Genomic DNA, 12954 nt, shown 5'->3' with positions numbered 1-12954 from the left:
CTCATATTACAACGGTTTTCTTGTATATACTGTTCCGACGTACATATTGACATCTTAGCGAACGTTGACATTGCATCCTACAGATTTCGATGAGAATATTTAATCCGATGGGTGGTGGCAGTGCTCAACGCGTCCGCTGCCGGAATACAGAGCCTGCTTCTGCAGCGTCGCTGTTGGCTTCATTGGCGCATCAGCCGTCACGAGAATGCCTCAGAGGTCACTAGATAAGCGCATGCACAAGCCTCGGCTACTTCGCTGCATCGTTTGATCTCCCATCGCCTCGTTCTTGTGTATATAAGGCCTCTCCCGACCCTCCCTTTATCTTCTCTACCCTACTTTCGCTTCACGAACCGACTAAAAACATGGAAAACGCGGCTACATGTGGACTCCTGCCTGTTTCAAAATGGAGGACAATACTGACTTATGGGAAGCTGGCCGCCCAGCCTTCCGGTCATGGGCACATCACCGCATGTACGGAGTCAAAACCCCATCCAGACGTTCCATGTGGTATCGCTCCTAAGCCTTACCCCCAACAACCCGCCAGTCCGAGTCCGGTTTCACATCGCTTTATACTTGTGTATATAAGCCTTTCTACGACGTCCTTGTTCCTTCTTGTCTACACTACAGTGGATCTCCGTCCTTCTAAAAGTGGAACGAATCACGCTCATGTGGAACTTTTGCCTGTTCTGAAAGAACGCAAAGCTACAAGCGATGCGGACACTGGCTGGCCGGTCTTGTTGTCTAAAAATTCGTTCCCAAACTGTACATGGAGACTATTGTGCATCGACATCAGTTGTTGTCTGCTTGTAACAAAATGTGAGCTGTACCAGAAAATTTACCTACCTACCGCCGGCTCATGTCAAATCGCTTGGCCTCGACACATATGAACCTTCCTTGGGGCTCGAATCTTCTCTTTCTTTACAATACCGCTCTTCACAGTCTCTTCAAAACCCGAGGATGTGACTTACATGTGGAGCTTGCCTTTTTCGAAAATGGCATGGTGATCCAACATATGGGAGCTGGCTTACCGGTGGTTTGTGGACGAAAAGTCGGTGTCGGAAAGACACATGGAGACTACCAAAGAATCCGAGATCGACAATTCCACACACAATCAACAACAATTGAATCCGTCGTGAAACGTTTCCATGGCCGAGTGCTCGGCCAATCTCTAAACGACTCAACCCTGTGTATATGAACCTTCCTCAAGTTTCAATGCCACTTCTTTTCTAAACCACAGCATTCCGCATTGCTCTCAAAAATTGCTGAACCCCAGTCCATGTGGACTTCTGCTTGTTCCAAAAGCACCTTGTTGAAGATGCTACGTGGAAAGTTGACGGTTCTCGTGGTCTAGAAGTGGTTTTCAAGCAATTATATGGAGACTATCAAAGATGACGACATCTTTGCCAAATGTCCGTGAGAGAGATCTCGCTCGCATCAAAAGATGTCCTATCTGTTACCAAACATTTCCGACCGCAGATGTTCTGAAATGACGGTTCTTAATGGGGCATGTGGACTCCAGCTGTTTCCCAGAACCAAAAACGACTTTGAAACCACACATGTGTGGAAAGCTGCCTGGTCTAACCAGAGAAAAAAGATATGGTCGGAACCAGTCAAGAAGACGATCAAAATCTTTGCACATGGTGGTGTATGTCTGGATCCGAATCAGATTTCTCGACTATTTATGTTGTGCAAATCTTGTAGGTCTTGAAACATCGCGTTGAGCCGACCTATGGCGGCCGCGTTGGCCGCAACCAAAAATGGCCAAGCACAGGGGAATGTGGTCTGTTCCTCGAAATTTCGATAGAATCGGACCCGTGTCTGGGCCAGAATCGGTAAGCCAGCTAGATCATGTGGTGCGTCTTCGAAGTCAAAGATTTAACGAATACCGTCTGGAAGACAGGAGCATGCCCACCTTCCTCCTGTGGTGTGTTTCTCAAAAGATGGATAGCAAAACCCGATGTCCGGACGAGTATCCCGCCAGCAAGGCTTTCATGGGGTGCGTACACTGAAGCACAATCAATCAGTGGCAATGTGTAGATTAAAAGCGATCCCTCCCGAGCCATGTGTGCTGTTCGCTCGAAGATACCAAAGCAAGTTCTCATGCTTGCGGCTTGAGTTCAATGGAAGAACTTTCCATGTGACGCATGTCTAAAAGTCATCGGGAAAAGATATCCTGTCCGGGACGCGGCTACCAAGATATCGAAGCCATGCCTGATGGTCAAGAAGACATCATACCGGCGCCCATGTGTGGTTCAAAATTGGGAGGTATGCAAAGCATGTGGCCGTGGATTCGAAATACTTGACAGAACAAAACATGTGTGCCTGAGTCTGGTGGGATAACAAAACCCTTCGCTATCCCAATGATGGGTACCAGAGACATGCCTGGTTTCGAAAGTGCGGACTTCGTGTCACATATGGTGTTTGTCGCGAAACACAAGTCGATGAAAATGATGTCTGGGTCGAACCTCCTGTAAAAGAGATCTGGGCCAATCTTAATGTCCAACTCACATCTTGTCCAGTTCATGAATGCAGCCGAATATTGCTCTACAAGGATTACTTGTGCTGTGCGTCGAAAACTCAATGGACACAAGTTCTATGTCTGGAAGCAGACTCCTGGCATCCAAGAGCAGCTATGTTACCTTTCCCATCGCAGGTTCCTGCAACCCATGCCTGGGTCGAAAGTGCACGAGCTCACTGGACATGCGGTGCTTCTCTCAAAACTAGGAAAGCGAATGCCATGTTTGGAATGGAGATCATTAATCGGCCTGTGTGCACTCAAAGACTTGGATTCAAGGCTGAGCTTAGGCAATCTATTCGACTATAAGGCATGCGCTGTGCTGGGCCTCGGAAGGAGCTTAATTCAAAACGACCACGGAACTCTCTAAGAAGAAGAGGCAAGCTCGCGCTCGCCTTAGCAATAGGCAAAGACACCATCGCTCCCAGATATGCCATCTCTTCCTATAACCCCCTCCCTTGGTATATACTTGCGAGGGACTTCCTTTCTACAGTCTCAGAAGTGGGTCGGAAATTCAACATGTCTGCTGAGCACTGAAAGCAAATCAATCAAAAAGTATGGGTGGAATCGAAAAAGCAACTCGTAATCACTCATCTCGGAAAGACCAAAAAACGATGGTTAACACTCGATGTGTTTGGGGGAGAAGATTGCCCCATAATGTAAAATCCATTCGAAGAACCACCATGAGAATTCGGGACGAGACGCTACCACAAGAACATTGTCAAAGTGACACTATCATCATGTCTATGTCTTTCTGTTGCTGTCCACAAACAGTTCAAAAAATGATCAAGCCACGACATGCTGTTTTGTGGAGCGGTTCAGTGTCACTCAAACATGGAGGAGGCATTATCATGATGCTTTCTGTCTTGAACGCGGTGAAGTGTTTTGTGAAGTGTCAGCGGGGTGGACTGAAGGGTGTTGATGGTGTTCTCATGTCCCCGTCTTGCCGCCAGAACATCACTTGCTGGGCTCAAGAATCATCTTCCTCTCAGGCATGGGGCTTTCTAGCACCACGGATCAAGTGCTGACAGCAGCGATTAAAGGAGAAGCGCATAGAAGATATGTGCTCTTCTCCGGGGCTGGAGCTTCGGCTATAAAAATTGGCAACGACGAAATGTCATGGTGTTTGGCGGAGAAAGCCGAAAATCGATGGGTCGCGGCACCTCGCGCCGACACCTCATTGGGGTAGCTTTTGATGGTGATGAGTATCATCAAGACGGACTACTGACCGAGACCAAGTTCATATACCCATCTGTATACGTCTAGATGCATCGGTGATTCCCAGCTGAAACTGGCAGCAAGACATATAGTAATGAATGATCGAAGTAGTCGTGCATTAATTCCGATACAGTTATCATAACATCTAGTTTCTAAATTTCTCGGCACAGCATCCTGCCAGCGTCCAGATGAATATTCGCAATCAATTCATTTCTCCATCTCCTCGTCTTTATCCAGATCATGTGTCTCTGCAATTGTCGACGCCACATCGGTCCACGAATCAGTGCTCCATCTAGACATATAACTAGGCGGGCGATCTCTCGGGGTAGAAGCGCCACTCCTATAGCTGACCAGGTCCCAGTCTTCTGTCAGCGTCCTAATGTCATCGGCAGAGCTTCGTCCCGCAATCTCCGGACTTGTGTGATCGTCCAACTCTTTTTCAAATGCGTCAATACCAGCTACTGTACTGAGGTTGCGCAAGATTGTGGAATCGGAAGCACCAGGTTCACAGTAAGAATGAAGTGCCGTGGTAGGGTCTTGTGGTTGGCGTTGTTCAGCTGGATCATCCACCTCTTTCTTTCCCTCATCATCTTTTTTACCACTTTCTTCACGTTTCTCGGCCGCAACATCCGCAGCAGCCTTTGCCGCAGCCTCAACCCTACGTAAAGCAGCCTTATGCTCTAGATTCACCTGGGCATGTTTCAGCACCTCTTCCATCCCCGCGTCATTATTTGGCCCAAATATCTTTCTCGCCTTGATTTTGCACAACGGAAATAGTATCGAGCGCTTGATCTTCTCATTGAGAGATCCGGTCTCGGTCCAGAGTCCTTCTATCTCTAAATCTTTGAGTTGCCCATCGAGCTTTGCGATCTGTGCGCAGGTGATGGCCCAATGAAAGAGCGGGACCGCGGGGTCGCCAAAGAGGTCAACGTCGTAGATTTGTCGAGGGACATGGAGCTTGATGCGTCGAATAAGTGATCGCGGAAACTGTGAAAGGGAGTCCAGGAATAGTGGAAAGATGCCTTGGTGATCTGCAGGAGCGAACTTGACGGATTGGTAAAGACAGGGGAGTGCTTCTTCGTAGATGAATCGATTTGTGCGCAGTAAGCTCAAACCGATGGGACTGTTGCGACCAGGTTGCAGCCACGTCGTCACGCGCGGTATTACTGCTCCCGCAGCCGAGTATCCATAGGCTTCTTTCTTGTCTCTTCCAATGTTTACGACCAAGTCGGGGACCGAAGGATCAGTCAAAGTCCACTTCCAGATTTCTAACCTCAATTCCTTTGGCAGAGACAGCAAGTGGCTCTTCTTCCATGTCGGAACACCCATGGTCTTGTGCTCGAAATTCGTATCAGGCAGATATGCCCAGCGAGAAGGGTCGTTGTCTGGGAAGTCAAATCGGCCTCGGATCACGACTCGTTTGCTGTAATTGTCTTGTCGGTCGTTTACATGCCACCAGCCGCAGGATGGCGACATTTGGAGAGCTAGCCGCGAAGGTGTTTGCCCGTAGCTGAGGCTCTCCCACTCATCTGCTGTGACGTTCAGGTGGATGCGCGATCCGTTGCAGCAGCCGAAAATTGGAATGTAGGGTCCGGAGCTGAACTCAGGTATATGTACTGGGAAGTGGTCGAAGTGGTAAGGCCCCATAGAATATTGCTAATTGTGAGTTATAAAGATTGCGTGGAGTTGCGCTTAGCCTGGTTCCACGGGGGATTTGATGATAGCGTCAAATTGCAAGCCAGGATCTCGGGGCCACAAAGTATGATTATCGGGTATTGATGAGCCCTCAGTCTCTTGGACTGGAGCTGGCAAATGTATGCGTCCGACGAAAAGGTGCTGCCTGAAGTTCACCGGGACGCCTCAACCCCACTTCGCTAGCCCCCATTTAGACAGTGGTACATGCCTTAACTCCGCTCCAGCAGCGCTGCTAACGATCAAACGCCTTGTACATCATTCGGTGTTTGCTCATACTAGCGATTGGGTCCTTGTATTGCGCATCTGGGCACCGCATTCTTTGGGCAAATCATGATCTCCAATAGGCACGTGAAGTGGCGCTTCAATCCGATAAGTCGAGGTTGCGGTTGTTGCGGTCGCACAAGAGGATGACGCAACAGCCAAGTCTCTCTTCGTAACAAGGGTACGTAATCTGAGACAGAGCCAATCCCTTACTCGGATAGACGTACTGTTACATCGTGAAGTGCTAGCACCCGTAGAGGTCCTGATGTTGGGCATGATATTAGTAGCGACACTAGGAGATCGTTGCCCACAGCGCCTTAAGGTACACATGCTCAATTGAGCAATTCCCCGAGTGTTACGAGATATCTTCTCTTTCTGTTGTTAGGCTTCTACTGATGCATCAATGTTTGCGTGTCGCTTTGATAGCTTTTTCCAGCGCCTCAATGCTCTTTGGATACTACCTTTGTCCGAGAGTTGCTGCTTGGTCATGATTCTCTTTGAATTCTCCAGACCTTTCTCGAGATATCTGGTTCTCATCTTCGAGCCCAGCTCCACACCTTAAAATGATGATGCTCGCTAGACCGATGTCAGAGCACCATGCTGCAAGCTTGTCATCAAGTAGAAAAAGGGCAGAATCTACCTACAATCTGATGATTAAGCCGTTAGAGTACGCTGCAGCAAACATGAATAATGAGTGGGCTTCTTGTACATTATGTTCCCACGGGAGACCTGGGGTGGTCGAAGGGGGCCTTGGAGTCTGCGACCACTTCTGACCAATCATAGAGCACGGATGCGATTGAGAATCACGGTCAATCGACTATGTTCCGGAGGCATCGTAAGGACATTGAATCGTGCGAGGCGTTGAGCGAGGTCGGTGTGTAAGGGCAGACGAGGAAAGGGAAGAACGCAAAAGGCTTCTGGGTAGCGTGAACACGACTTGATCACGCTAGAACGCGCGATCACATGTCCTCTATTTCGACTCTTTACGTGCCTGGACCATCGCGTTGTTGACAATGATACTACATAAAACATGGGCAATTACTAGCTTTGCGTTTCCCTCGTGCTCAATTACATTACTCATGAAGGTCTTCAATGAATACTACTACTACTTAGGAATATCCATATTTTCAACCGTTGGTGGTGTCACGGTCGCCATCAGTCGAGACGCAGTTGATGTCCAATAGACTCTCGTCAATGTTCGCGCATTCCCACTCAGTGGTGCTGCCGCTGGGCACGTCGATGGTGATGTTGTGGGCTTGGATGTTGCTGCACCGCTATCATGCTATTAGTATCCTATTTCGTCATACATTTGATATTCAGATAGAATATGAACTTACGTCCGGCGCACTGCAAATCAAAGTCCCCGCCTCGGGATCAGCGGACACGCTCGTCGTGCCCCACACATTCTTGATCGTGACATCCTCAATCGTCAAGTTGGCAGGGTGTTCCTGGCAAAGGGTCTGGTTTTTCTGGCCGTAGCACTGGGTGATAGTGATGGCGCGGTCGTTGTTGATGCTGTGGAGGGTGTCATACGTGACGTTGCGGACGTAGCCGAGACCGCCTCCGCCGTTGAGGAGCTCCTGAAAGCTGGATTGGACACCAGGCCAGACTTTGATGCGGGCGAAGTCGCTGGCGTTGGTCATGGTGATGTTGTAGACGTACAGGTTCTCGACGATGTCGGTTAGGTTGGCGTACTGGCCGAGAGAACCGACGGAGATGCCATGAGAGCCGATGCAGTTCAGGTTCTGGATGATGACATTGGTGCTGTTTGGTTTGAACGATACACAGTCTAGCGATGATGTTAGACTCTAAGAGTTGGCAAAAGCGCAAGGGATTATAGCACATACCGTCAGTGTTATCGACAAAAGAATTCTGGATTACGATGTTGTCCGATCGGTAGGTGTCCCAGCCGTCTGAGTTTGCAATTTTCACGCCGTCGGTGCTCTGTCCGAGTTTAGTTTCCCTCCTTAAACTTTGACAAATTCGGGAGTCTACCTTGGCTTGGATATCCAAGTCGCTGACGATAATGTCGCTAGAATTGGCGATGATGTTGAACCACTACCGAGTATCTTAGTGAATGTAACAATGGAAAAGATTGGTATGCTCACATTGGGAGAGTTACGCATTCGCAGGTTGGACATGCTGCCACCCTTTAAACCATCGATAGAGAATAGGATTGGTCGGAGCAACTAGAACTCAGGTGTCAGCGTCGGAGTTTAGTCAGCTGATCACTGTGAAGATTTACAGTCTTGTTGGTCACAATCTCCTCCCAATAGGCTTGACCATGGCCATCGATGACTGATTTGCCATTGGTCAAGTCGCCATAGATGTTCACATCCTTGCCACCCCACTTCCAGAACGTGCTCATGTTTTGGAAGTCATACTTGAAGCTGTTCGAAGCCCAGTAGTAAACATCCTTGGCGTTGAAGTGAATTTCTCCTGTGATAACAACGTCGATGTGCTTGAGGAACGTGAGATCCAACGGTGAGCTGACAAGATAGGACTTGTCGAGGACGACCGTACCGCCATTATTGCATTTCTTGAGTGCGGCCTTGATGCTGGCTGCATCGTCGCGGTCGTCACCCTTTCCAGGCTTGACGAAACATTTCTTGTGTTTGTTTCGTGGTGCTGAGCGTGGGAAATCCTTGCCTGAATTGTATGGAGCGGGCGTCAGCACTGGACGAGCGGGAATATTAGGCTCGCCGTATCCCGGTGATGCTGCAGCCAAAGAGGCGCAGAGTGAAAGCACACTGCATACGCTGCTGAAACGCATGTTAATGAGTATGCGGACCTTGACCTGGATCTAATCAATTCTCAACGGCGAGTCCAAGCATGGTTCATTAGCAATGTCCATCATTTATACACGGTCATGAAATTAACCAGCCGAGAATGCGGATCTCCTCGATACAACTCCAGGGCTCCCAGGCTCACCTGCGATACGTGGATGAATTACCACGCCGAACGCAGACATTGCGCCAGTACTGATCTGGTTAATCGGTTCAAGTTCTCGCGAATACCAAGACCATCGCGCCCAGACACGCGCGGGTCGTCGGCAAACAGTAGGAGTAGAGAGAGCAAAGCTTGGGGAACGAAGAGTGCGGAGCGCGGGGACAAGAGTCTTGGCCCTGGGGCGGAAAGCCACTGGCGCCGGGAAAATAATCCTCCTCCTCACCCGTCAACAATGCCAAGGACATTTCTGTGGTGACCAAAGCTCGTTCTATAGATGTATTGGATGTTGCTCATAGAGATATAGGTACACACCCTTCCGGAAAAGTCTCATAACAGCCTTTGACCACTCACTGTCCTTCGAGCGCCAAGACTCCCTTGCTACATGTACTATATTTATGGTTGCGACATCGCGCCTCGCAGCATGAACAAGTTGCTTTTCTTCAAAGCATTGACTCATCCTTATTCTTCTAGCTACCATTAGATTTTGCGCAGATCATCGGCTTGAAATATCCTGCAACTTACATGTCTGAATCATTTGCGAGCTGCTTGTTGTTCTTCTCGAGAACTAGGATTTATTAACTATATAAGAGTCTAATCTATAGACCAATGATGCAGACACTGGGTTTCACGCCCTAGTCGCTACAACTTTCTAAATCTAGTGTCATACACGCACCATGTGATTCTTCGATTCTGACTCTGCCCATGCTCTTCCCACCATTTCCCGCCATCCTCACGTTCCCCTAAGCAGCGCATGCCTCCTCGCCCCTTCTTCTTCATCATCTTCCTCGTTTTCCTCTCGCCTCTCCTCATCGTCCTCATCAAAAACCATCCCATGGAGCCCCTCCGTTTCCGCCCCAAGCAACGGCGCCCTCTCCCCCTGCTTCCTCGCGAAGTGCCCTCCCACACTAATAACCAACGTACTGAGCCCATGCACGAGTACACTACCTAGCACCACAAAGCAGATAATCGGCCACACCAATGTGACCGTCCTCTGCATCTCGGGGGGCAAATGATCCGGCGGGTTGGGGAGAGGTAAGGAAGTATCTGTTTCCAACTGCGCACGGGCTTCGATTGCCAAGAAGAGCGCGCCGACGCCTATGGGGCCGAAGTGGCCTGCAAAAAGGGCTTCGGTGGAGGTACGGATGTGCGGGAGGAGGCGGAGTTTGTAGGCTGCGAAGACGACGGGTATACGTCTGAACGCCAGTATCAGCGCCAGCAATCCAAACAACCGGCCTGGTGTGATAGAATCCAGCGCGTTGAAAGATGCCCAGGGTATCATCGCTCCGAAGAATACGAACATAGTAGAGTTGAGTACGAGGTCGATTATTATGGGTAACCGTGCATCAGCAGTAGGAAAGTTCCCTCCATGCGAGAACCCCAGCCCCGCGAAGAACGTGACTAGGAAGTCGTCTACACCTAGCGTGCTCGCGAGACCAAGCGCGAAGACAGCGAGCAGGAGGTAGAAAGACAGGTACGACGCTGAACCCATGAATTCGCGCTTGTAGCTGTATGTGAACACTTTGTTGAAAGTAAATCCGATGGCGAGACCTAGAATAGTGCCGAACGCGCACTGGTACAGGATGGTGATCAAAACCCATTTCTTGAGGATGCCGGAGACCGTGGTGCGCGCAATAATGGACAGACCGAGGTAAAGGAAGGGGAAGGACACGCCGTCGTTGACGCCAGACTCAGCGGAGAGCAGATCCCTCACACGCTTCGGGACGCGCGTGCTGAATTGGGAGTTTGAAAGGACGGAGGCCGCGAGTACGGGATCCGTGGGCGTAAGACATGCGGATATAACAAGTCCCGTCGCGATATCAGTCTCGAAGAGGATGACGATGAAAGCGGCACAAACGATCCAGCCGAATGTCATCACCGGACCCAACAGAACAGCAATATCCTTCCACTTCCCTCCTTTCGTAAAATAGTACTCCGGGAGTTCCAGACCGACGGCAAAACATTGTATGCCAGCGATGAGCCGCGTAAATTCTTGGACAACATCATCACCAAAGCCCCAGTCGTAGGGTCTGAGGAAGGCGAGCCCTTTTGGCCCCACGATGATGCCGAAGATGGTTGCAAGAGGTGGTTCGGAAAGATGAAGGCGATTGCGGATGAAGAGGGAGAAGATGGCGTAGGTGAGTAGGAAGAATGTTATAGTCCCGTAGGTGACGTGCGGGGCAGTCGGCTCCAGTTGTTTCCACGCCATGTCTAAATATCTCTTTGATGCCTGATGATGCGAAATTCGGGTATTGCTCGATTCGTGTAAATAGGCCCCAGGGAATGATATGATGATATGCACAGGCTGGCTGTTTCTTTGAGCTTAGTTGGTAGTCATGGTGCTGTGCAACGGTAACTACTGGCAGATTTTAGAAAAAATGGAATCCTGACAGTCAGCATAGACTGCCGTGCAGGTTAAGACAAGCATCGCGACAGGAAAGACGAGAAACATGAGAAATGGACGATGACGAAATGCATAATGGGATTCTAGCACGTGTAGCGTGAACGGGCTTACTAGGGGCCGAAGCCGGTTTTCATTCGGTAAAGTCCGGGAATAATCTGCCAGCCGGAAATCTGCCATTGGTCAACTGACCAGAATTCTTGTATGTATTTCCAAAGTCTACCTAGGTATGGGCCTGTCACTTGGAGGCGTTTCAGGGATTGCGTTTCGTGTATAGCTGGGAATGCTTACTAATTTGAGCCGCATTTTGACGTTGGTGAAATTGCAAAACTCAAGCGAGCAGACCTGCGTAAGACGTGATCAAGGGGGAGGAGATTCAGATAAGCAGTAGGAATAGATTCATCCTGTACGCTACAGAGCACCGTCTCTTTCATGTTTTCCAACCGAAACGCCTTCCCGCTCCATGCAACTCAATCTCGGGCTCGCTTTTGGCGGAATCTAAAAGTACATGCACAATTACAGGTGGAATCAATAATAATTATCCCAGTCGATATCTCAACAGCCAATCTATGCATCGTCCGGCGGAGGCGAGAAAAATGAAATGCGAAGCCTGTGTGCCTGCTCACGATCAGTACAGATAGAATTCGAGTGAACATTGAGTTACTCACCGCTGGCAGCTTCGGAATGACTACAGCTAGTGTGGCCAGTGTGTTGATGATAAAGTATGTGAGGTCATAGCGGGTGTAATGGGTGCTGAGCAAAAATAGTCCAATGGGGACCATAAGTAGGAATTTCTTGGCAGGTGTGTACTGGTCCCCGTTATCGATCTGCTCCCACATGTTGAGGTTGTCGTAGGCACCCGAGTTGAAGTCGAATGGTACACCGCGGACGTAGTGGAACATGAGGTATGACCCGGCCACATATGAGATATTGGTTAGGGTCCATGATGTCTCCTGCGAGACACCCGGAATTATGTCAAATAATATTTTGCCGAGTGCAATGAGGACGAAGTGTATTACCCACGCGCCTGTACGTTGTTTTGTCAGCCAAGCTACTCCCGAAAGGCCACGGATCCCCAAGTGGATGAACTATTCCACAACTCGCATAACTCGAAATTGTGGATATGGAACTGCTGACCTTTTGCATTCACCCATTGCGCATTCAGATTGGGTAGGGCAGCCTGATCGCTAAGCTGCTCGAGAGACTCGGGGGGTTCGGTGTAGACAAGACTACTACTACGCCGTCTCCGGACCTCTTTCGCATCTAAAGGCATCTTGCCTGGCGAAGCACTCGGTCGGCGGGGTCGCGGGTCGCCGGCGAAGCTCAGGCGGGAGGTGCGGTTGAGGAGTATGGGTGACAGCTTGGCGGTATTGGAGCTTCTTCGCGGGAGGCGTGGGTGGGGGGAGCTGCTGGATATGGAGCAGCGGGGAGGCGGATCTAGGTCCCAGTCAGGGCAGGAGTTCCAATGTGATAAGCTTCTGCACTGCCACTATTGGGAAGAGACGGCGTACTCAGAATACCGTCCTAAGACTGCAGGCAAGCAAGTCAGTACTCGGAAAGAGGTGGCGTGTGGTTGGATAGAGGCTTACTGCGTACGCACCACCTTTCCGGCTTGTCCGAGCTTCGACGCGGCGAGCGAATGGCGAGGGCGGATGTGAGAGGTGCTGTTGGACGTGGAAGCGCTGACAATGGGAATACAGTGAGTAAAAACAGGCAGCAGTTCTCCTGACGCGGCGAGGACTGAGGAGGAAGGAGGGCAGGTGACTTCTTTGGATATGATGGCTAGCCCAAAACTACACCTGCATCCGTGACGCTCGGACCGCTTAAACGTGCTTCTCGACCGCGCCGTCCTTGCACAGCTGCCAGCTCCACAATACCTCCACACTTGCATCTTCCTCTTGTCCGGCAACTTTCACCG

The 12954-nt window shown here is 50.0% G+C and overlaps 4 protein-coding genes across 4 annotated transcripts; all 4 read right to left on the bottom strand.

The window, feature by feature from the left end:
• Positions 1 to 3940: 3940 nt before the first annotated feature.
• On the bottom strand, positions 3941 to 5262 carry N0V89_000202 (uncharacterized protein; the record flags this gene model as incomplete). The annotated part of the gene is made up of 2 exons (XM_056209027.1): positions 3941 to 5217; positions 5259 to 5262. 2 exons carry the CDS (start codon positions 5260 to 5262, stop codon positions 3941 to 3943), a joined length of 1281 nt encoding a protein of 426 aa, XP_056075849.1.
• Positions 5263 to 6816: 1554 nt separating this feature from the next.
• Positions 6817 to 8462, bottom strand: N0V89_000201 (uncharacterized protein; the record flags this gene model as incomplete). The annotated part of the gene is made up of 5 exons (XM_056209026.1): positions 6817 to 6963; positions 7027 to 7478; positions 7537 to 7747; positions 7798 to 7878; positions 7935 to 8462. The coding sequence occupies 5 exons, from the start codon at positions 8460 to 8462 to the stop codon at positions 6817 to 6819; spliced, it is 1419 nt and encodes a 472-aa protein (XP_056075848.1).
• A 906-nt stretch (positions 8463 to 9368) lies between these two features.
• Positions 9369 to 11063, bottom strand: N0V89_000200 (uncharacterized protein; the record flags this gene model as incomplete). Its single annotated transcript, XM_056209025.1, has 2 exons — positions 9369 to 10865; positions 11058 to 11063. 2 exons carry the CDS (start codon positions 11061 to 11063, stop codon positions 9369 to 9371), a joined length of 1503 nt encoding a protein of 500 aa, XP_056075847.1.
• Positions 11064 to 11603: 540 nt separating this feature from the next.
• ORM1 (sphingolipid homeostasis protein orm1) lies at positions 11604 to 12309 on the bottom strand (the record flags this gene model as incomplete). Its single annotated transcript, XM_056209024.1, has 3 exons — positions 11604 to 11654; positions 11705 to 12063; positions 12174 to 12309. The coding sequence occupies 3 exons, from the start codon at positions 12307 to 12309 to the stop codon at positions 11604 to 11606; spliced, it is 546 nt and encodes a 181-aa protein (XP_056075846.1).
• Between the last annotated feature and the right edge of the window lie 645 nt (positions 12310 to 12954).

The sequence above is a fragment of the Didymosphaeria variabile genome (assembly GCF_027946475.1).
Source record: "Didymosphaeria variabile strain IMI 356815 chromosome Unknown scaffold_1, whole genome shotgun sequence".
Lineage (NCBI taxonomy): Eukaryota > Fungi > Ascomycota > Dothideomycetes > Pleosporales > Didymosphaeriaceae > Didymosphaeria > Didymosphaeria variabile.
Note: the sequence above shows the minus strand (reverse complement) of the source record. Positions and strands in the feature narration are given on the sequence as shown.